The sequence below is a fragment of the Pleurodeles waltl genome, chromosome 4_1 (assembly GCF_031143425.1).
Source record: "Pleurodeles waltl isolate 20211129_DDA chromosome 4_1, aPleWal1.hap1.20221129, whole genome shotgun sequence".
Lineage (NCBI taxonomy): Eukaryota > Metazoa > Chordata > Amphibia > Caudata > Salamandridae > Pleurodeles > Pleurodeles waltl.
The window spans coordinates 809,464,260-809,487,119 of NC_090442.1; the positions used below are offsets into that span (position 1 = coordinate 809,464,260).

General features: G+C 47.5%; 1 protein-coding gene across 1 annotated transcript in view; it reads right to left on the minus strand.

Moving 5' to 3' along the window:
• Positions 1 to 22,860, minus strand: part of CFAP54 (cilia and flagella associated protein 54) — a 1,075,777-nt gene that overhangs the window by 395,425 nt on the left and 657,492 nt on the right. The window contains exon 34 of the mRNA XM_069229529.1: positions 15,148 to 15,378. Within this exon, the coding sequence (XP_069085630.1) occupies positions 15,148 to 15,378 (231 nt within the window). The remainder of the gene's footprint in view (positions 1 to 15,147; positions 15,379 to 22,860) is intronic.

Consider the following 22,860-nt stretch of genomic DNA (forward strand, 5'->3'; position numbering starts at 1 on the left):
CCTCCTCCAGCAGTAACCGCCATGAAAAGGCTGGCGATGAACAAGGTCGAAATCAGCAGGGCAGCGCTGCATTCAGTGGTGCCCTGGCAGATTACGATCTCTGCCATCGCCAGGCTGCCAGGATCATAGATCCTGGCAAAGCTGGCAGTTTCGTCATAATGAGGCCCTATATCTAGATGGATATTCCTTACCTTTGAATTTCCCAGGAGTCAGACTGGATTTGGAAGATTTTTGGGTGACCAGGACCCTTGCACACCATCGGGTGGCTTTGTTCAGTTCCACATGGCAACATTGGTGCCGGATGTAATGTCATGATCAACTATATAGGCGCCACCCAGGGGAGCGGACGTCAGTTACATTTCCCGACTTTCCACTCCAGGAGAGCAGAGCCATGAAGTGAACTGACAAACGAGTATCCAAACTAGGGCCCAGAAAGGGATCAACCTTAACCCTAAAAATCTGTCTGCAGAGTGCGGAGGCAGGGGTGGGTGTAAGGAATCTGCAGCTAAATATAGTCTCTACCAGATAATGCATTACCGAAGGTAAGTAACTTATTCATCTGGTAATAGTCCCTAGATAGAAGTTGCCTATCTTAGAGGGTGGTAACACAAAATCCTAACTATCGGTTAGAGGAAGGCGGGGGGGACAGAAGGCAGATATGGAACCCTGCCGTACCACCATTGACTCCTTTTTAGTTAGAGTGGTAGGGGTCATCTCGAAGGAAATTGACCTCGCTGAAAGGTGTTTAACCTTGGGGGTAGCAGGATTGGGAGATGGATTAGAGGGTACCCTTGTACCCCCTGAATATGCACCCGATATTCATCTCACAACTGATACAATGGTCATGAGGAATGGGGATGCCCAGATGGAGCCTAGTACCTCATCCAGCATAAGCCCTACACCAGCAAGCCAGTCACCTATTGTAAAAAGGAAAAAAAACGGTGCAGAAGGGGGGCTGATAGTAACCTGGGCCCTATTATGTTTGAAAATATGTTATCTACAGATTGGAAGGATTTCACATCCCTCCTTGTTAACTTGCTTAAACCTATTAATGATAAATTGGACAAATTGGAGGAGGAGGTGGGAAAAATACTGGCAATTTGCCAGAAGCTTCCTCTGCCAATGGTGTCCTCCAACCCCCAGATTCCTGTGGCACATAATACTACTCATAACGAGATAGGTCCTACACATATATCACAGAGCACAGACACCATAGATCTGCCAGGAACTGTATTGAGCATTGGATATAGGGCCCCTATACAAGGGCAAGTAAGGGAGGCCGAAAATAAAGATCAACCTAGTGGGTGCCATATAGTCACTAAGAAGAGACCATTGGGTCTCGTTCCAAATGGCTTACGAGCCATACAAAATCCCGAAGCATCTGAATGATTCACCTTGAACCTCCAGAAGATTGGCTCTGCCTGCCTACATACGAGAGAATAACTGCCTACTGTTAATCTACCTCCAGAGTGTTGTCATTATGTCATTATTATGGCCAATCTCCCCCCCACCCCCCACGGTCAGTGAACAACGGGTACCTGAAGAATAAGGTTATGCATTGGCTGGTGCTGAACAATTTATTCTCAATGGACTATGCCCACCAGATAATTCTAACTCAGAGAGTAGGGTTAGGAAAAGACAGTGGGGGTGATTGTATAATTATCAATTTTAGAAATTCTCAGATGGTGAGGGATATCCTGTCCAGGGCCTCTTTTCGCCCCCAAGCTAGAAACGCCCCAGAACTGCTACCGCTAGGTGTATTTTATAGACATTTGCAACCTGGACAGCTAGGATACAGACAGGCACACAATATGCAGCCATGGATTACCTCAGCACACCCAGGCTCCGGATGTATTGATAATTTACATTCTCCCTCCCTGTTACGTGTAAGTAACAAATACCAGGCATTAAGTTCACTGGCTCATAATGATTGACTGCCATACAGGGCTCTGTAGACAGTGAGACGATGAGGTTTTGGACGGAGGGAACTGTCAAACGTAAGATTAGTACAACAGGGCACAGATGGTATGGTCGCCTGGGATTCTATCCACAATGGAGATAGGGAACCAACAGAAGCAGCTCAAAACGCAGCTACCCTCAAAATGGAAGATCCACGGACTCAGGTGCTTGTTGACAACACTAACAGGCACCACTATTTTGCAACATGGAATGTGCAGGGTCTACGTGGTAAAATTGAGACAGAAGTGTGGGGCTCAATAATTAGATTGTTAAGTTAGATGTGTTTTGCATTCAAGAAACTTGGTGCTTTTCACCAATCTATGTGCACGGATTTACCTCACACCTCTTGCCAGCTACACCATCACAATCTAGGAGGGCCAAGGGGGGCTCCTGGTGCTTATCTCTAATAAACTCCCTGTAGTGGTAAAAAAGACTTATATGGAGTCCGCACATTTCCAATTTCTGTGGCTTAAGTATAAGTATAAGGCTGATATGGTCATAATTAATTATCATAACAATGTTTTTGGCGCCACTCGCTGTAGGGTTGTTCACATCCTGGACCAAAGTTTAAACAAGTTTTCACGCCCTAACTGCTCTAATCCCATTATATTCTGGGCCGGGGATTTTAATATCCAGCCTTGCCTCCGCACCCTTTCTCGGTCCTGTGGTCTTACCACCCCTAATGGGGCAGAGTTTGACCATTTTGCCACAATGAGTATGGGGAGGCCCTTAACTTGATGCTGTCCAAATTTGATTTACGCTAATGGAACGTAAGCACGGAGATAATGGCAAGATAGTTCCAACTCATAGAGGTACCAACTCATCTTCGGTTATAGACCATATTATTGTGTCATCCTTTGCACTAAATGGCTGTGCCACATCCTATACGGAGCTGACAGTACTTAGTGATCATGATCCGATCATTCTCCCAACCTTTTTCTGGGGATGTGTTTTATACTACCCCTAAACAGGTTGAGGTACATAGAACCATTGGGGTGAGGCGGAAATGGGAAGATATTGAGCCTGTTGACTTTCTGTGGAATGTCATACGTAGCTGCCCGCAAGAAATTGGTTATTGCTTACAGGAGGATATCAAAGCACCAATGCTACCAAGGTGTTTTAGTATAATTGCTGTTTATATACAGGGGCTCCTGACCCATAACCCTCAACATAGGCGGCCTAAGTATAATAAGGGGTGGTTCAACCATGCCTGCACAAAAGCCAGGGGGAATCTTAAATTAGCCCTTCAGACAACACCCAGAGACTCGATAGTAATTAGGTCAGTCCAAGAAGAATATAAGAAGGCACAGGAGCAAAGGAAGAAAGAACTAAGGGAAGAGGCATGGTCTAAACTAGCCCTGGTGATGGAAACTAACAACATTAAATTGTTTTGGGAAACAATTAATGCCCCCTTCCTCTCAGAATGGGTGCCACCAGATCTGGGATCTAGTGTAGCTTGTGCAACATGGGTGGCCCACTATTCGGAGGTCTTCAAGGAAGGGACTGGGACAGTAGATTTAATTGGGCAGATCGAGTTGGGGCCACCCAATTATCCACAGATTACCATGGATGAAGTTTATTCTGCCATTCTAACCAGCGCTGAGGGTGAGGCCCCAGGACCAGTGGACGTCTTTAAACATAACACCAATTTTTGGGTACCAATTCTGACCAGACTATTCAATTTGGCCATATCTGGGGATATTCCATTGTCTTGGTACACCTCCATTATTATACCAATATATAAGAAGGGAGATAAGGCCGACCCTAAAAATTATCACCCAATATCATTGTTGGATTTTTCACTGTAAACATTTAGTATAATTATTCTGGTAAGATTAAATGATTGGGTCCTGGAAAATAACATCCTGTCCCCTGTAGAGTTTGGTTTTAGGAACGTATTAGGTACCATAGAGCAATGTGTTAACCTAGACTTAATTATAGGGAAGTACACCAAGGCCAAAAAAGGTGCTCTATATCTATGTTTTGCAGACCTCAGTAGCACCTTCGATCTAGTGGAACATGCCCTCCTATGGCCTACATTATTAGACATGGGTGCCCCAAGGTATATCATCAATTTTGTGGCTCTCCTATGCACAGATATGACATGCAAAGTTTGCTTTGGTCAACTGGGAGAATGCACCACCTCTTTCAAGATAGGAAGAGGTATTGTTCTCCCTATTTATAAATGGGGTAGATAAACATTTGCAGGAACTACAGGCCGATGCCCCATATATGACCAGACGCCCCGTGCCAGCCTTACTTTATGCCGATGATGTTGTCCTGATCTCCAGAACACCCATGGGGCTCCCGAAGTTAATGTGCGGATTTGAACAGTTCATGTCATTAAGGGGTATGATTATTAACAAATCTAAAACATTTACTATGGCATGTGGCAAGAAAGAAATGTAGGAGTTTCTACATTCAGAACATGGAAATTAGTACTGTCAATTGCTTTAACTATCTGGAGGTATTGTTCTCCAGTAATGGGCAGTGGGATCAGCTGGTCTGTTCAGGTAGGAACCAGCTAAGAAGAAATTCAGGAGCTATATTTAGATTTGCCTGTAAACCAGGGAGTCGTCCCGTAGGCACTATGTTGAACATTTACAGGGCTTGAGTTGTTTCCATGGTAGCAAATGGTGCAGGGATGTGGGGATACACTAAAAGTGCTCCCCTACAACTAGAGGAGAATTGTTTTCTAAAACGTATGCTATGCCTACCCACCTCAGCCTCTAACTGGATTACACACCAAGAAATGGGTATATAATATTTGGAAGATGTGCTACCAGTGAAACCTCTGCTTCTATGGCACAGCATATGGTCTAAGGAAGCTATTGTTTTTACAAAAGAACTCATATTAGACTGTATGAAATTGGATAATGCCATGTGTATACCATGGCTAGATTTTATTGATTCTTCTTTTAAATCAGTTTTTAATAGATCTATGAAATCTAAACCAGAGAATGTGCTGCCACTATCTAAAAAATGTATTAAGAACATATTTATGTAATATAAGGCAGACAATAGGAGGTTAATTGAAACTACTAAAACCACTGTTGGCTTTTACTTGTCTTTCTCATGGGATGCAAGTAGGTTTGGCTACCTTTCCATAGTCACCAACATGCAGCACCAGTTAGTTTTAACTAGACTAAGACTGGGCATTACGAACCACCTTGTAGCATTTCCCAAAACTAGGCATTGCCCGCAAGAGTCAGCTAGATGCTCCTGTGATGGAGTTAGCAAACAATGCACATTACACTTTGTCTTATTTTGTAAATTCCATGAACATCTTGGAATCTTCTACATCAAACTGCTTTTTAATTAACTTAATTTAAGAAAACACCAGGATACAATGGAATTCCTGTTAGCCTTAGAATCCCTGAATGTGTGCTATAGGGTGGCACATTATATCGTAAAAGCCATACATGTTAGGAAAATCCTTATTGCACTCTAAAAACTTGTTTAAAGTATCTATTGTATTTTGGCAAATGGTGACAGAATACAGCATGATAATTGATAATTTTATGACCTTAAATATTTTATGAGTCTTATTGATTTATTGTCTTATGGTTACTGTTGTATTTTATTGTTTATGTGCTTTTATGGCTTACTGTTGGTATAGCCAATTAAAGATTATGAACTGAACTGGGTCACCACTTTTGGTAAGAAAGAGGCCCTGGTGGCAATCACCACTTTGTCTGGGAACACAGATAGATAAAGAGGTTATGGATGATAAAGCCTGGAGCTCACTCATCCTCTGGGTAGATGTTATCGCCACTAGGAAGGCTATCTTGATGGTAAACAGCTGGAGGGGACAATTGTGTAGGGGAAGCACATATTAGATATGTGAGAACTAAGTTGAGATCCCACAGAGGCATGATAAAGGGAGAAAGTTAAAAACACATGTAAATCCCTTTGACCAACCTATTTACAATAGGGGACTTAAATAACGAGGTTTGGGCAGGCTGCCACAGGAAAGCAGACAGAGCAGAAAGATAGCCCTTAAGAGTTCCCAGAGCAAAGGCCTTTTGGGCAAAGGCAAGGGTTAAGAAATCAATATCAGAGAGAGAGGCAGAAAGAGAATCAATAGACTTTTCTGTACAATATTTTACAAATGTATGCCATTGGCAGGCATACACTGTGTTGGAAGAGGGATGCCTGGCTTCCAGAATAATGTTACAGAGATTGGGAGGAGGGTCAAAAGCTGTCAACTGTTGCCACTCAATCTCCACCAAGGAGGCGGAGAGTTGACAGGTCCGGGTGCAGAACCCTCCCCTGCTGCTTTGACAGAAGATTCTCCCAAAGGGGCAGCCTGATCGGAGCATTGATGCTAATTTTCAGAAGCTCAGGTTCCATACTCTCCATGCCCAGTCCGGAGCTACAAGAATTACCTCGGCCTGGTCACTCTGGGCACAAGTGGTACGGGCGGAAAGGCATACAGGAGGCCTACACTCCACTTGAGACAAAAAGAGACTGAGCGATTGCCGCCTTGGAACCTCTAATGCGTAAAACCTCTGATATTGCGTGTTCTCTGCGGAGGCGAACAGCTCTAACCAAGGCTCCCCCACTGCTGAAAGTTCTTGTGCCCCCTCCAAACAGAGACACCACTCATGATCCGCTAGGCACCGACAGCTGACTTTGTCCACCCTGGTGTTCAGAGAACCTGCCGCATGTTGAACCACCAGGGTTACGCCCTTCAGTTCCAGCCCTGTCCAGAGATGCAGGGCCTCTTGGCAAAGGGTCCACAACCCCACCCCACCCTGTTTGTTGCAGAACCACATGGTGGTGGTGTTGTCCATGAACACCTATATTATATTCCCCTTGACAGAGGGAAGAAATTATTTCAATGCCAACTGGATTGCTCGGAGGTCCAGTAAGTTGATGTTGAGTCCGGATTTCACTGGAGACCAGGGTCCTCTGATTTCAACCTCCCCCAGATGGCCACCCCATCCAGAAAGGACATCTGTCACTACTGTGAAATCTGGTTGGAGAAGGAAGAGAAGTTTGCCTTTGACCTAATTGTGATTCTTTAGCCACCACTGCAGGTCTTCTGCAGTTCCCTCCAAATTCTGAACCATGTCGGAGAGATTCCCCTGGTGCTGCCCCCACTGGAACTCCAGGTCCCACTGCAAAGCCCGCATATGCCATCTGACATGATTCACCAGCGGGATGCAAGAGGCCATGGGGCCCAGTAGCCTCAAAGTCATTCTCACTGAAATCCAGGACAGAGGTTGAAACATCGGTAGCATAGCCTGAATATCCTGGTCTCACTGCTCAGGAGGATAAGCCCGAAACTTCTCTGTGCCCAAAACTGCGCCTATGAAAGGGAGCATCTAAGAAGGAGCCAAGTGTGACTTCAGCACATTTATAGTGAATCCCAGATAATGCAAGAGGTCCGCTGTAGTCTGGAGGTAGGAGACGACAGCCTGGGGTGAGCCCGCCATCAACAGCCAGTCATCGAGATAGGGGAAGACTGACACCCCTAATCTCCACAGATTAGCTGCAACCTCTGCCATCACCTTGGTGAACACCCAATGGGCACTGGTAAGGACAAAAGGGAGCACAGTAAATTGAAAGTGCTCGTGGCCAACCTTCAACCATAGATAACGCCTGTGAGCAGGCAAGATGGGGATGTGAATATACACATCCTGCAAGTCCAGTACTACCTTCCAGTCTCCTTGGTCTAAAGCAGACAAGACCTGAGCTAGAGTGAGAATCTTGAATTTCTCCTTTTTGAGGAGGAGATTGAATGTTAGGAAATATAGAACAGGGTGAAGACACTTGTTCTTTTTGGAAATCAAAAAGCAGCAGGAATAACACCCACTGCCTACTTCTGACAATGGAACCCTCTCTATAGCTCTCTTGGCCAAGAGAACCGTAACTTACTCCCGGAGCAAAGACAGATGATCCTCTACCAGCTGTTCTTGTGTTGGCGGTATAGGTGGAGGGAAAGACTGGAAAACGAGGGAGTAGTCCCTCTGAATGATCTGCAAGACCCATCTGTCTGTTGTAATAGACCGCCAGAGGGGGACATGATGTTAGAGTCTCCCTCCAACTGGGCATCAATGGTCTTGCAGAAAAAAACAGAGGGCTTAAAGGCTGCAGCTGCTGGGGGTTGGTTGGCGGATGATTTTTAACTAACATACCCATAGGTTCTGAATGCACTGCATCAAAGTCCCTTATTGTTAGGGGAGCTTGAGACACACGCTGTTGGCACGCCCCTTCCATAGCCACGAATGAGACAAAAGGCAGACTGGGGGCAAGATGTCAGTGAGAGACACAAGCACTTGGCCGTAGCCTGCGAGTCCTTCAAGCGCTCCAGTGCAGAGTCTGCCTTTTCTCCGAAGAGACGAGTCTCGTCAAAGGGCAGGTCCATGATGTTGGCCTGGACATCCCCTGAAAAGCTAGATGTTCTCAGCCAGGTGAGGTGTCTAAAGGACACTGTTGATGAAACTGCTCTGCCCAGCGAGCCAGTTGTGTCCAAACCACACCTGATGGTGAACTTTGCTGCATCCCTCCCTTTTTCACTGCTTGGAAGAGGATGACCTGGGTAGCACATGCACAACCGTAACCCACAGTGTGTGGGAATAACTGCTCAAAAGGCATACGATGTTTACCTACCGCAATGTTAGGCTGGTGGACGAAGACACTTTCTTTCCAAAGGTGCCCAACCTCTTGGATTCCCTGTCTGGGAAAGCAGCAGGGATCATGCCATGGGAAGTTGAGGCTTGGACTACCAAGCTCTCAGGGGTGGGGTGCTGGGTGAGGCAACTAGGATCACCCATTGCAGGACCATGGCGGCAGGCAATTGTCCTGTTCACAGGAGCCCCAGTGCTGGGCTTGGACCAAATTCCCAGCAGGACATCAGTCAGTGCTTCATTGAAGGGCAATCGGAGTTCGGATGAGGAAGCACCAGGCTGAAGCACTTCCATCAAGAGTTTAGTCTTGACTGTCAATGAGGGAAGTTCAAGGTCAAGGCCCTCTTCTGTCCGCTTCACCACCATTGCATAAGATGCTCCCTCCTCCGTAGCCATTGTAGGGGGAGAGAGACAGCCAGTATCTGAAGATGTGTCCATTCCACTTGCGTCTCGTAGTTCTGCATACCAATCCAAATTATCACTAAGGGTGTGTAACTGATATTCCAAAGGGTCCAGTGACCCCTCCCACTCTTCCCCTATGCCTGGATGCTCCTAAAAATGCTCAGACAATGACTTAGAGCCACTGGGCCTTGTCAGTGCCGGAATTGGCATTGATCAATGCCGTTCCAAATCAGAGTCGTCAGGGATGTGAATGGGGCTGGTGCCGCGGGTGGATGCTGGTGGTGCGGGGATCATTGGCATCAGGATGGGCCCCCAAGAAGGTCACATTGGCAAAACCAGCACCAATCAGAATCTGAGATCAGATTTGTGAGACCTCATCAGATCTCAGGTGGGAGCCATTGGTGCGGATGATGAGGCCTCCTCTGACCCTGGAGAGCCCTAATGTGCTCGAGAGGGGACGGTCCACTTGAATATGCAGCACACCACCTCGTAAAAGTCCTTTACTTGAGTGGGGGCCGCTCCGACTCCCAGAAATGGGAGGATGGGAGGAAGAACAGAGCTGGACCCGACAACAGCTTTGCAGAACCATGCCTAGAATGCCGATGTTCCTCACTTGTTGCGTCGGCCAACAGGCGAGGGGAAGTCAAAGATCATTTCAACTTCTTTTTCTTCTTGTGGGGCTCCTGGAGCGGTGCCGCAACCTTATTCTCGATCTGGACTGGACCACCTAAGAGTCACGCTAACTGGCGTCGACTGCCGGCCGCAAGCAGCTTTATGGACTGCTCCTTCAAAGATTTCAGTGCCATGATCCACCAGCCCGAGCACGACTTCGAGTCATAGTCACGCTCGAGACACCATAAGCACACCAAGTGTGGGTCCGTTACCGACATGGCGCACTGACAGGTGCCACACAGCTTAAACCCTACCTTTCATGATGACGGCCAAATAGCTCCCAAGACACTGCTACCTGGCACTAATTTTGTCACCCATCTTTAAATGGGCTTCAAAACCATTCACAGATGCCCTCTTGTGCATGTGTGATCACGCCGTGTGGGCCATCTTGGTTTTAACAGTATAACAAAAACAATTACAAGATGACTGCCTCTGCATTTGACACATGAATGAGTGGTGGCATAAGAAACTGCTCTCTAAATTTCAGTCAGTGCAATCTATAAGATACATGCTGCACTTGCAGCTTTTGACCTGATGAATGGGCATTTAGACCTAATGATCTGCAACAATAGTCATACTTTAGTAAATACATACATACATCGAATGTTATTATGTTAACCATGTGAGACGGCATAAAACGGGACTGGGTGTTGGAAAACTGGGCCAAAGACACAAAAATATGATGTTGTTTATGTAGGAAAATGCCACTGTTGGAATGGTTACCCCCAACTGTTTGCCTAGTGTTGATGCCAACTTTGATTTAAAGTGTGCTGGGACCCTCCTAACCAGGCCCCAGCACCAATGTTCTTTCCCAAAAACTGTACCTTTGTTCCCCCAATTGGCACAGCCCTTGCACACAGTTGAGTCCCTTATAAAAGGTACCCATGGTACCAAGGGCCTTGTGGCCAGGGAAGGTCCCTAAGGACTGCAGCATGTATATGCTACCCTGGGGACCCCTCACTCAGCACATGCCCACTGCCTTGCAGCTTGTGTGTGCTGGTGGGGAGAAAAAGGCTAACTCGACATGGCACTCCTCTCAGGGTGCCATGCCCACAAACCACTACCTGTGGCATAGGTAAGTCACCCCTCTAGCAGGCCTTACAGCCCTAAGGCAGGGTGCACTAAACCACAGGTGAGGGCATAGCTGCATGAGCAATATGCCCCTACAGTGTCTAAGTCCATTCTTAGACATTGTAAGTGCAGTGTAGCCATATTAAGTATATGGACTGGGAGTTTGTCATTACATACTCTACAGCACCATAATGGTTTTACTGAATACTGGGAAGTTTGGTATCAAACTTCTCAGCACAATACACCCACACTGATGCCAGTGTGGGATTTATTGAAAAATGCACACAGAGAGCATCTTAGAGATGCCCCCTGTATGTTAGCCCAACTGCTAGTGTAAGACTGACCGGTCTGTGCCAGCCTGTCACTTTCAGATGAGTTTCGGACCACGGGGTGAGTACCTTTGTGCACTCTGGGGTCAGAAACAAAGCCAGTCCTGGGTGGAGGTGCTTCACACTTCCCCCTGCAGGAACTGTAACATATGGAGGTGAGCCTCAAAGGCTCAGGCCTCGTGTTACAGTGCCTCAGAGCACTCCAGCTAGTGGAGATGCTCCCCCTTCGGTCAAGCCCGCACTTTTGGTAGCAAGTCTATAAGGATAATTAGGTAAAACAAGGAGAAGTCACCCCCTCAGCCAGGACCCCCCCTAAGGTGTCCAGAGGTGAAGTGACCCCTCCTTGAGAAATCCTACATCTTGCTTTGGAGGATTAGGGCCAGTAGGGACAGGAATGTGCCTCCCTCCCCATAGGGAGTGGGCACAAGGAGGGTGTAGCCACCCTCAGGGACAGTAGCCATTGGCTACTGTCCCCTAACCCTAACACACCCCTAAATTTAGAATTTAGGGGCTCCCTGAACCAAGATAGTCAGATTCCTAATGATCTCATGAACAGAAGAAGGACTGCTGAGCTGAAATCCCTGCAGAGAAGAAAAGGAGACAACAACTGACTCGGCACCAGCCCTACCAGCCCCTCTCCTGCTTCAAAGACCCTGCAAAAGAAACTTGACGCGTTCTACAGGATCACCAACCCCTAAAAAGCCTCCAAGGGACTGCCTGCATCATGGAGGACCAAGAAACTCCCGTGGACAGCGGACCTGTCCAACAAGAAGAGAGGAAACTACTTCCAAGGGACTCGTACCTCACTCCAGAAGCGTGAGTCCAAAACCACTCTGCACCAGACGCCCACAGCCCGTGTCCAGGTGGCCCAACTAGCCAGGGAGGATACCCAGGCGATTCCAACTGAGTGTCCACCCTTGGCTGGCTGCTCCACCCCTCCACAACTACACCTGCAGAGGGAATCCCAAGGACCCCCTGACTGACTTCCCGGGACGAAGATATCCGAAGCCTTGAGAAGCACTGCACCCGCAGCCCACAGGCTCGAGAAACCAACCACTGGTGCAGCAGTGACCAGCAGGCAGCCCTCTTTCCTGTCCAGTCGGTGGCATGCCCGAGAAGCCCCCCTGTGCCTTGCCTGCAGTGCCTAAGTGACCCCGGGGTCCACCCATTGAGTTCCATCGGGAACCAGACGCCCTGTTTGCACCCTGCACCCAGCCGCCCACATGCCACTGAGGGTGCGTGTTTGGTGCCTACTTGGGGCCCCCCCAGTGCTCCTCTAAACACCCCTGGTCTGCCCTCAGACAATGCGGGTACTTACCTGCAAGCAGACCAGAAGCGGAGTACCCCCGTCACCATAGGGGCCTACATTATTTTGTCTTCTGTTTGACCTCTGCACCCAACCGGCCCTGTGTTGCTGGTGCTGAGTGTTTGGGGTTATCTTGAACCGCCAACGGTGGGCTACCTATGCCTCAGACACTGAATCTGTAAGACGATTATTTACCTCGCAAACTGTACTGTACTTTCTTCTCACAGGAACTGTTGACAATTGCAGTGTCCACTTTTAAAATAGCTTTTTGCTATTTTAAGAAAAACTGTGTGCATTGTTTGTTCCATTCAAAGTCCTGATTATAACTATGCAAAGTACCTTTTCATTTAATGTATTTACCTGCTAATTGAATCTTGCGGTTCTAGAAATAAATGAAGAAAGAATATTTTTCCATATAAAAATCCTATTGGTCTGGAGTTAAGTCATTGAGTGTGTGTTTCTCTTATTGTATAGGGGTGTACAACAAATGCTTAACACTACCTTCTGATAAGCCTAACTTCTCGACCACACTACCACAAATAGAGCATTAGTATTATCTATTATTGTCTGCCAAGCCTCTTGGGGAACCCCTGGACTCTGCACACTATGGGGGTCATTCCGACCCTGGCGGCCGGCGGTATGTTGGCGGTAACACTGCCAACAGGCTGGCGGTGTTCCGCCAACAGGCTGGCGGTGTTCCGCCAGCAATTCTGACCGTGGCGGAAAAGCCCTGGTCATACCGCCGGCCCCTCCACTTTCCCGCCAGGCTTCCACCTGGCGGGCATAATCCCCAGGGCAGCGGTGCAAGCACCGCTGCCCTGGGGATTATGAGTCCCCGACCGCCAGCCTGTCCGTGGCGGTAAACACCGCCATTGAAAGGCTGGCGGTAAGGGGACTAGGGGTGCCCCTGGGGGCCCCTGCACTGCCCATGCACTTGGCATGGGCAGTGTAGGGCCCCCAGGCATAGCCCCATCGCGCATTTCACTGCCCGAATTTCGGGCAGTGAAATGCGCGACGGGTGCTACTGCACCCGCTGCACATCAACATTGCTGCCGGCTCTATTACGAGCCGGTGGCAATGTTGATGTGCCATTTCCACTGGGCCAGCGGACGGTAACGCTGTTACCGTCCGCTGGCCCAGCGGAAATGTCGGAATAGGGAGGCATGAATACCGCCGACAATGGCGGTATTCTGTCTCCCCCGGCCTCGGCGGTCTGGAGAAAAGACCGCCGAGGTCGGAATGACCACCTATATCTCATTTTGATATAGTATATAGAGCCAGCTTCCCACAGTTTACCAAAGTGTCAAGTCATTTCCAATACAAATGAGCAACGCCATAAAGCTTGGTAATGCTTGTTCATGTTGTGATGCGTATAAATAGGCAACGGAACTACATTAAAGTAGTGAGCCATAATAGTTACGAAATTGGGGTCGATCCTGTTAATCTGTTGAAATTGGCTTAGAAAGTTTTACCTAACTACAGGTATATTCACCCCACCGAAAATGAAAAATAGACATCAATGAAAACTTAGTTCCATCTGTAAGATAAAAAATATCCACAGCAGGACCGGAAAATACCCATTGAGGCGTTAACATATATAACGGGGCTGTAACACCATTTTACTTCACCAAGTCAAATGCTCCGCAGAAAAACATTTGAAGCCACCTCAGTCTGGATAGATTTTAGGCCTTGCTTAAACAGACAAGTTTGCCAGAGCTAATTTATTCACAAAAAGATATAACCAGCTGTGCTCTTGAAGAAATCGCCACAGTTAAATTACGGTTTTGACAGTGCGGTAAAATAGTATAATTTAGCGTTATTTCGTCTGAAAGCCATAAAAGCAATAAAACAAAATAAATATAATAGCTTCGCCCAGGGCCCTCGCTTTACAAGGCTCAACTTTTAAAGTAATCGGGAAAGACAGATTGTTGAATTAAAATAATGAATTGTCCTTTGTCTCTTTGCCTTAAGATGGAAATGATTTTAGGCAGAAGCTCATAAATAACGTGATAGCATGATAAGGCTGAGGGTTTAAGGCCTAGAGATTTCATTGAAGGCCTACAGAGAGAAAGAGTGAATATGCTCGAGAAATAATTTAAATCAGAAAGAAAACCGGTGTAAGAGGGGCAAATGAACTGTGTGAGACATGGAAAGTACAGGAAAGACAAAGGGAAAAAAGAATGCAAAGATAAAACAAGGAAAGAATATGAAAGATGAAATGAAGGATAAAAGGTGAAGAAATATAAAAAAGGAAGAAAGATAAAATGAGACGGGATCAAAAAGAAAATGGAAACAAAGAACTATCGTGAAAGAAAAAAGGAAAAAGCGAAGGAAAAAGTAAAGAAAAAAGAAAGATTCAAAGAAAAATCCAAAGAAAAAGAATGATGTAAAGGAAAATGGAAAAAAGATAGATGGAAGAATTTAGAAAAGAAAAGAAAAAAATAAAGACAGAAGGAAAGATGTTAAGAAAAGGAAAAAAAGACAGAAACAAAGAAAGGAAATACATGCAGAACTAAGAAAATGTATAATTGTCACTGGGCTTACAATTTTGTTATGCGCTTAGACCTGCAACTGTAAAATACTCTGCAAATGTAAAATATTGGGCATTCATTGTTGTATCATTCAACTAAATACGAATGTAAAATCAGAAATATTTGTGGAACAGTTTATTAATAAATCCAATTGAGATTAAGAAAGAGGAGGAGGACATGGCGTACAGGAAATGACTGTAAATTAAAATTTATTAGAAAGTAGGCTCTGAAAAGTACTGTACCTTTTCGTGCTTTGTGAGAAATCAAATTCATCCTTTGGCATCTGCTCCAGGTTTTTGTGAAGCAAGCTAAAATGTGCAAATGCCAAAATTATGTTCATCTGAGATTTCCATGGCATTTCCTCCATGCATGCTTGATAAAATCTTTTGCGCTTCATATATCTTCCCACAATGGGAGTCAGCAGAACCACAAGGGTTGTAAAAGCTCTTTTTTCTACCTCTTCTGCAGATTTTCTAAAAAATAAACATGGACAGTCTCAGTGAGAACAAAAGTACAGAATTTAAAATGAGGAAATGAAACACTTACTAGAACCCTCAGATCCATAAACTGTCAGTAATTAAGACTATTGGAAACTAGTCGTGGTACTGAGTCAAATGGGTCTGAATCAGAAATCTGAAGGATTATTAACCCCAGTCCTGACACTGAAAGCCGTAAAGAGAAAGTTACTTACCTTTAGTAAAACATTATCTGGTAGAAACTCTATCTAGCTGCAGATTCCTTACTTTAGAATTTCCAGGCGTCTGCTTGGAATCCAGAACTTTTGCTGAGCAATACCCCTGTGCACCATCGGGTGGATCCGTTTGGCTTTGTGTGGCGTCGTCTGCATCGTTGGAGCTGGCTATGGCATCACAGTCACTCACTAATAAAGGCACCACCCAAGCGCACATACTTTAGTTACTTCTCCACAAACTTCCAAGCTGGAAGCATAGAGCCATGGAAGAAACAGACCATTTTTGTCTGTGCCAAAACAAGGGCCCTGAAAGGGACAATCCTCAACCCTAGCAAATGAGTCCAGAGAGAGGAGAGGAATGGGTGGGTGTAAGGAATCTGCAGCTACATAGAGTCCCTACCAGATAATGTGTTACCAAAGGTAAGTAACTTGTTCATCTTATAGAGACTTCTAGCTGCAGATTCCTTACCTTAAAATAGATACCCAAGCCATAACCTCCTGGCAGTGGACTGAGGACAAATTCACTTTAGACTAAAAAGTCCTGCAGGACCGAACAGGCAAAATGTCCATCTCTGCAGACCTGATTGTCCAGGCAGTAGTGTTTGGCAAAAGTGTGCAGCAACACCCACGTGGCTGCCTGGCAGATGACCAGGGCTGGTAAACCTTGTGCTATCGCTGTGGTATCAGCTTTGCGCCCATGGTGGAATGGGCCCTAAAGCCCTCTGTAGGCTGCATTTTGGCCAGAGCATAGCAGATTTTCATGCAGAGAACGGGCCAGCATGAAATGGTTCATTTCTGTACTGCCTGACATGTCTTTGCTCCCACATACCACACAAAGAGTTGGTCATTCACCCAGAACTCTTTTGTGTGGTCAAGGCAGAACGACAAAGCTCTTTTTGGGTCCAGTCTATGGAGTTGCGCCTATTCTGTGTGGTCAAGGCAGAACAATGCTCTTTTTGAGTCCAGTCTGTGGAGTTGCACCTCTTCCTTAGAGGGATGCGGAAGAGCAAAGAAGGTGGGCAGGGTGATAGTCTGACCCAGGTGAAATGGGGTCACCACCGCAAAGAGGAAGGAGGCACGAGTGTGAAGCACTACCTTGTCCTTAAACAATGTGAGGTACTTACAGGCTTGGATGACAAAGACTGCATTTCACTCACCCTCCGGGCAGATGTTATTGCCACTAAGAAGGGTGTATTGATGGAGAGCAGCCGGAGGGGACAGTTGTGCAGTGGCTCGAGGGGAGCGCACATAAGATAGGTGAGAACTAGATTTAAGTACCACTGAGGCATGACAAAGGACGTAGGAAGAAACATATGTACAAGCCCTTTGAGAAATCTATGTACAATAGGTGACTTGAACAAGGAAGGCTGATCAGGCAGCTGTAGAAAAGCAGACAAACTGATAGATATTCCTTGAGAGTGTTCAATGCAGATCTCTTCTGGGCAAGGGATAAAATAAAGAGAATATTTTTATCCGAGAGAGTGGCAGAAAAAGGATCAACAGATCTTTCTGTACAATAATTTACAAATCGCTTCCAACTGCAGGCGTATACCATCTTGGTGGATGGACACCTGGCTGCCAGAAGAACTTAACAGACTTTGAGAGGAAGGTTTAAGGCTGTCAACTGCCCCCACTCAATCTTCAAGCATGAAGGCACAGATTTTGCAGGTTTGGGTAGAGAACCCTCCCCTGCTTCTGCGACAGACGATCCTCCCGAATGGGCAGTCTGATTGGAGGATCGATGCTCATTTTCAGAATACCAGACTCTCTGTGCTCAGTCCGGAGCCACAAGGGTTACTTGGGCCCAGTCTTTCTTGATCTTCTTGAGAACTCTGGGCAGAAGTGGTATGGGTGTCAAGGCATATAGGAGGCCTGAGCTCCACTCGTGATGAAAAGTGCCGCAGAGCGAGTGCAACCTAGGAAACTCCAATGTACAATACTGCTGACATTGCACATTCTCTTCGGAGGCGAACAGATCTAACCAAAGCTCTCCTGTAGGAAGTTGGCTCTGTATGTACTATTCCAAAGTAAGAAATAGCATGCACAGAGTCCAAGGGTTCCCCTTAGAGGTAAGATAATGGCAAAAAGAGATAATTCTAATGCTCTATTTTGTGGCTTATCAGAGGGTAGTGTTAAGCATTTGTTGTACACACACAGGCAATAAATGAGGAACACACAGTCAAAGACAATTCCAGGCCAATGGGTTTTTATATAGAAAAATATGTTTTCTTAGTTTATTTTAAGAACCAGAGGTTCAAGATTTACAATCAATACTTTAAATGAAAGGTATTTTACTCAGGTATCATAGGAACTTTGAATCAGCAAAACAGCGTGTACAGTTGTGGCAAAAATGGCAATAAGCTATTTTAAAACTAGAGAGTGCAAATTTCAACAGTTCCTGGGGGAGGTAAGTATTTGTTAGTTTTGCAGGTAAGTAAACCACCTACAGGGTTCAAAGTTGGGTCCAAGGTAGACCACCGTTGGGGGTTCAAGGCAACCCCAAAGTTACCACACCAGCAGCTCAGGGCCGGTCAGGTGCAGAGGTCAAAGTGGTGCCCAAAACACATAGGCTTCAATGGAGAAGGGGGTGCCCCGGTTCCAGTCTGCCAGCAGGTAAGTACTTGCGTCTTCGGAGGGCAGACCAGGGGGGTTTTGTAGGGCACCGGGGGGGACACAAATCAGCACAGAAAGTACACCCTCAGCGGCACGGGCGGCCGGGTGCAGAGTGCAAACATGCGTCGGTTTCGCAATAGGTTTCAATGGGAGACCCAGGGGTCTCTACAGCGAAGCAGGCAGGCAAGGGGGGGGGGGGCTCCTCAGGGTAGCCACCACCTGTGCAAGGGAGAGGGCCACCTGGGGGTCGCTTCTGCACTGGAGGTCGGATCCTTCAGGTCCTGGGGGCTGGGGGTGCAGGGTCTTTACCAGGCATCGGGTTCTTTGAAGCAGGCAGTCGCGGTCAGGGGGAGCCTCTAGATTCCCTCTGCAGGCATCGCTGGGGGGGTTCAGGGGGGTCAACTCTGGGTACTCACAGGGTCACAGTCGCCAGGGAGTCCTCCCTGTAGTGTTGGTTCTCCGCAAGTCAAACCTGGGGGCGTCGGGTGCAGAGTGGAAAGTCTCACGCTTCCAGCAGGAAACGTGTGGTCTTTAAAAGTTGCTTCTTTGTTGCAAAGTTGCAGTCTTTGTGGAACAGGGCCGCTTTCCTCAGGAGTTCTTGGTCCTTTTAGACGCAGGGTAGTCCTCTGAGGCTTCAGAGGTCGCTGGACCCTGGGGAGCGCGTTGCTGTTGCAGTTGACAGGCCAGTAGGGCTGGGGCCAAAGCAGTTGGTGTCTCCGTCTTCTCTGCAGGGCTTCAGGTCAGCAGTCCTTCTTCGTCTTAGGTTGCAGGAATCTATCTTCCTAGGTTCTGGGGGCCCCTAAATACTCAATTTAGGGGTGTGTTTAGGTTTGGGAGGTTAGTAGCCAATGGCTACTAGCCCTGAGGGTGGCTACACCCTCTTTATGCCTCCTCCCTGAGGGGAGGGGGGCACATCCCTAATCCTATTGGGGGAATCCTCGATCTGCAAGATGGAGGATTTCTAAAAGTCAGAGTCACCTCAGCTCAGGACACCTTAGGGGCTGTCCTGACTGGCCAGTGACTCCTCCTTGTTTTTCTCATTATATCCTCCGGCCTTGACGCCAAAAGTGGGGCCGTGGCCGGAGGGGGCGGGCATCTCCACTAGCTGGAATGCCCTGTGGTGCTGTAACAAAGGAGGCGAGCCTTTGAGGCTCACCACCAGGTGTTACAGTCCCTGCAGGGGGAGGTGAGAAGCACCTCCACCCAGTACAGGCTTTGTTCCTAGCCACATAGTGACAAAGGCACTCTCCCCATGTGGCCAGCAACATGTCTGGTGTGTGGCAGGCTGGTAAAACTAGTCAGCCCACACTGGAAGTTGGGTATGTTTTCAGGGGGCATCTCTAAGTTGCCCTCTGGGGTGTATTTCACAATAAAATGTACACTGGCATCAGTGTGCATTTATTGTGCTGAGAAGTTTGATACCAAACTTCCCAGTTTTCAGTGTAGCCATTATGGTGCTGTGGAGTTTGTGTATGACAGACTCCCAGACCATATACTCTTATGGCTACCCTGCACTTACAATGTATAAGGTTTTGCTTAGACACTGTAGGGGCATAGTGCTCATGCACCTATGCCCTCACCTATGGTATAGTGCACCCTGCCTTAGGGCTGTAAGGCCTCCTAGAGGGGTGACTTATCTATGACATGGGCAGTGTGAGGTTGGCATGGCACCCTGAGGGGAGTGCCATGTCGACTTAGTCTTTTTCTCCCCACCAGCACACACAAGCTGGCAAGCAGTGTGTTTGTGCTGAGTGAGAGGTCCCCAGGGTGGCATAAGACATGCTGCAGCCCTTAGAGACCTTCCCTGGCATCAGGGCCCTTGGTACCAGGGGTACCAGTTACAAGGGACTTACCTGGATGCCAGGGTGTGCCAATTGTGGAGACAAAGGTACAGTTTTAGGGAAAGAACACTGGTGCTGGGGCCTGGTTAGCAGGCCTCAGGACACTTTCAAATCATAACTTGGCATCAGCAAAGGCAGAAAGTCAGGAGGTAACCATGCCAAGGAGGCATTTCCTTACATCTCCCCACTGCTGAAAGAGTACTTGTGCCACCACCTGATAGACACCTCACTCCTGATCAACTAGGCATCAGCGGCTGAGTTCATCTGCCCTGGAATTCAGAGAACCTACCAGGTATTGAACCACCAGGGTTATGACCTGCTGTTCCAGCCATGTCTAGAGATGCAAGGTCTCTTAACAAAGGATCCACAACCCCACACCACCCTGCTTGTTGCACTACCGCACTGCAGTGGTGTTGTCCATGAACATCTGCACTATCTTCCCCATGACCAAGAGAAGAAATTACTTCAATGCTCTCTAGATCGGCCGGAGCTCCAGTAGGTTGACATGAAGTCCAGATTTCGCCAGAGACCAGAGTCCCCTGATCTCCACCTCTCTGACATGGCCACCCCATCCCAGAAGTGACGCATCTGTCACTACTGTGAGATCTGATTTGGGGAAGGGAGAGTAGTCTGCCTCTGACCCAATTGTGGTTCATTAACCACCAATGCAGGTCTTATGCAGTTCCCTCCAAGATCTGGGCCATGTTGGAGAGATCCCCCTGATGCTACGTCCACTGGAATTTTGGGTCCCACTGCAGAGCCGGATTTTCCATCTGCCATGATTTACTAACAGGATGCAGGAGGCCATGAAGCCCAACAGCCTCAGAGTCTGTCTCACCAAAATCCAAAATAGAGGCCGAGATGTAAGAATCATAACCTGTATATTCGGAACTCGCTGCTCAGGAGTATTAGGCCGAAACTGCACTGTATCCAGAACAGCTCCAATGAAAGGGAGCATCTGAGAAGGAAGTCAGGTGTGACTTTGGCATGTTTATAGTGAACCCCTGTGAATGCAGGAGGTTTGCCTTAGTCTGGAGGTGAGAGACAACAGCCAGGGTCGAAGGAGCCTTCAACAGCCAGTCTTCGAGGTAGGGAAAGACTGAAAACCCTAACCTGCACAGATGAGCTGCAAACACCACCATCACCTTGGTGAACACCAAGGACAAAGGGGAGCACGGTAAACTGGAAGGGCTCGAGGACTACCTTGAACCGCAAGTAATGCTTGTGGACAGGCAAGATGGGGAAGTGAAAATACACATCCTGCAAGTCCAATGCTACCCTCCAGTCTCCACAGTCTAGGACAGACAAGACCTGGGTAAGAGTGAGCATTTTGAAGAAATCGAGAATAGGGCGATGATCCTTGTTTTATTTGGGTATCTGAAAGTAGCGGGAATAACAACCACTGCCTACTTCCGAAATCAGGACCCCTTCTATGGCTCACTTGGCCAAGAGAGCTGTAACTTCCTCACGGAGCAAAACCAAATGATCCTCCATCAGCCATTCTTTTAAGGGAGGGATTGGAGGAGGAAAAGACTGGAAGGGGAGAGAGTAGCACTTCTGTATGATCTGAAAGACCCATTTGTCCGATGTCATGGATGCCAGTGAGGGTGGATGATGACTAATCCTCCCTCCAACTGGACAAGTATGGTCTTGCAGAATCACACAAGGAGGGCTTGGATGCTATAGAAGCAAGGGACTGAGTGGCAGACAACTTCTGGCCAAACCCTCTAGGTCTTATGGCACCACAACTGTGTCCTTGCACAAGCTATGGGCCTGGTGCATAAAGGAGGCTGGCATATGGGTGGCGCGGTGCCACACCCCAACCGAAGCCATGAAAGGGGCAAAAGGAAGACGGTTGGTGAGCGGTCTCTGAGAGGCCCAAGGACTTGGCCATATCCCAGGAGTTCTTAAAGTGCTCCAGCGTCAAGCCTGCCTTTTCACTAAATAGGCAAGACCCATCACAGGACATGTCCTTAAGGTTTGCCTGATGTTTGTAGCCAGACACAGTGCCGAAGGGACACAGTCGATGAAATCACTCTTTCCAGTGAATCAGTCATGTCTAATCCACACCAAATGGTGAACTTTGCCGCATCTCTCCCGTCCCTCACTACCTGGGAGAGAATGGCCTGTGCGCCCTACGGGACTTGGGGCAGTACTTGTTCCCCTGTATCCCACAAAGCGTGGGAATAATGGCCCAATAAGCATGAGGTGTTCACCAACCTCAATGACAGGCTGTTGGAAGAAAACATTTTCCCCAAACTGGTCCAACCTCTTGGATTCCCTATCTGGGGGTGCGGAATAGAAGACACCCTGGGAAGTGGAGGTTTGGACTACCGAGTTCTCGGGGTAGGGTGTTGGGTGTTGGGAGAAGAAACTAGGGCCGCCCAGAGCAGAGCAATGGTGCAGCCGATTGTTCTGTTTACAGGAGCCCCTGTACGGGGTTTGGACCAGGTTCCCAGCAGGACATCAGTGAGGGCTTTGTTAAAGGGCAACATTGGTTCAGAAGAGGAAGCCACTGGCTGAAGCATCTCTGTCAGGAGGTTAGTCCTGACTTGCACTGAGGGCAGTTGAAGGTCCAGGACCTCCACTGCCCAGCGCACCACTATTACATAGGTTGCCCCCCTCCTCTGTAGCCAGAGTAGGGGGAAAGAGCAAGCCATAATCTAGAGAGGTGTCCAGTCCAATGGTTTCTCCTGGTTTCTCAAGCCAGTCCAAAGGCTCAATCTTGGTTTCTAAATAGTCCAGAGACCCGTCCCATTCCTCTCCAGTGCCTGGCTGGTCTAATAAATGCTCAGGCAATGATTTAGCAC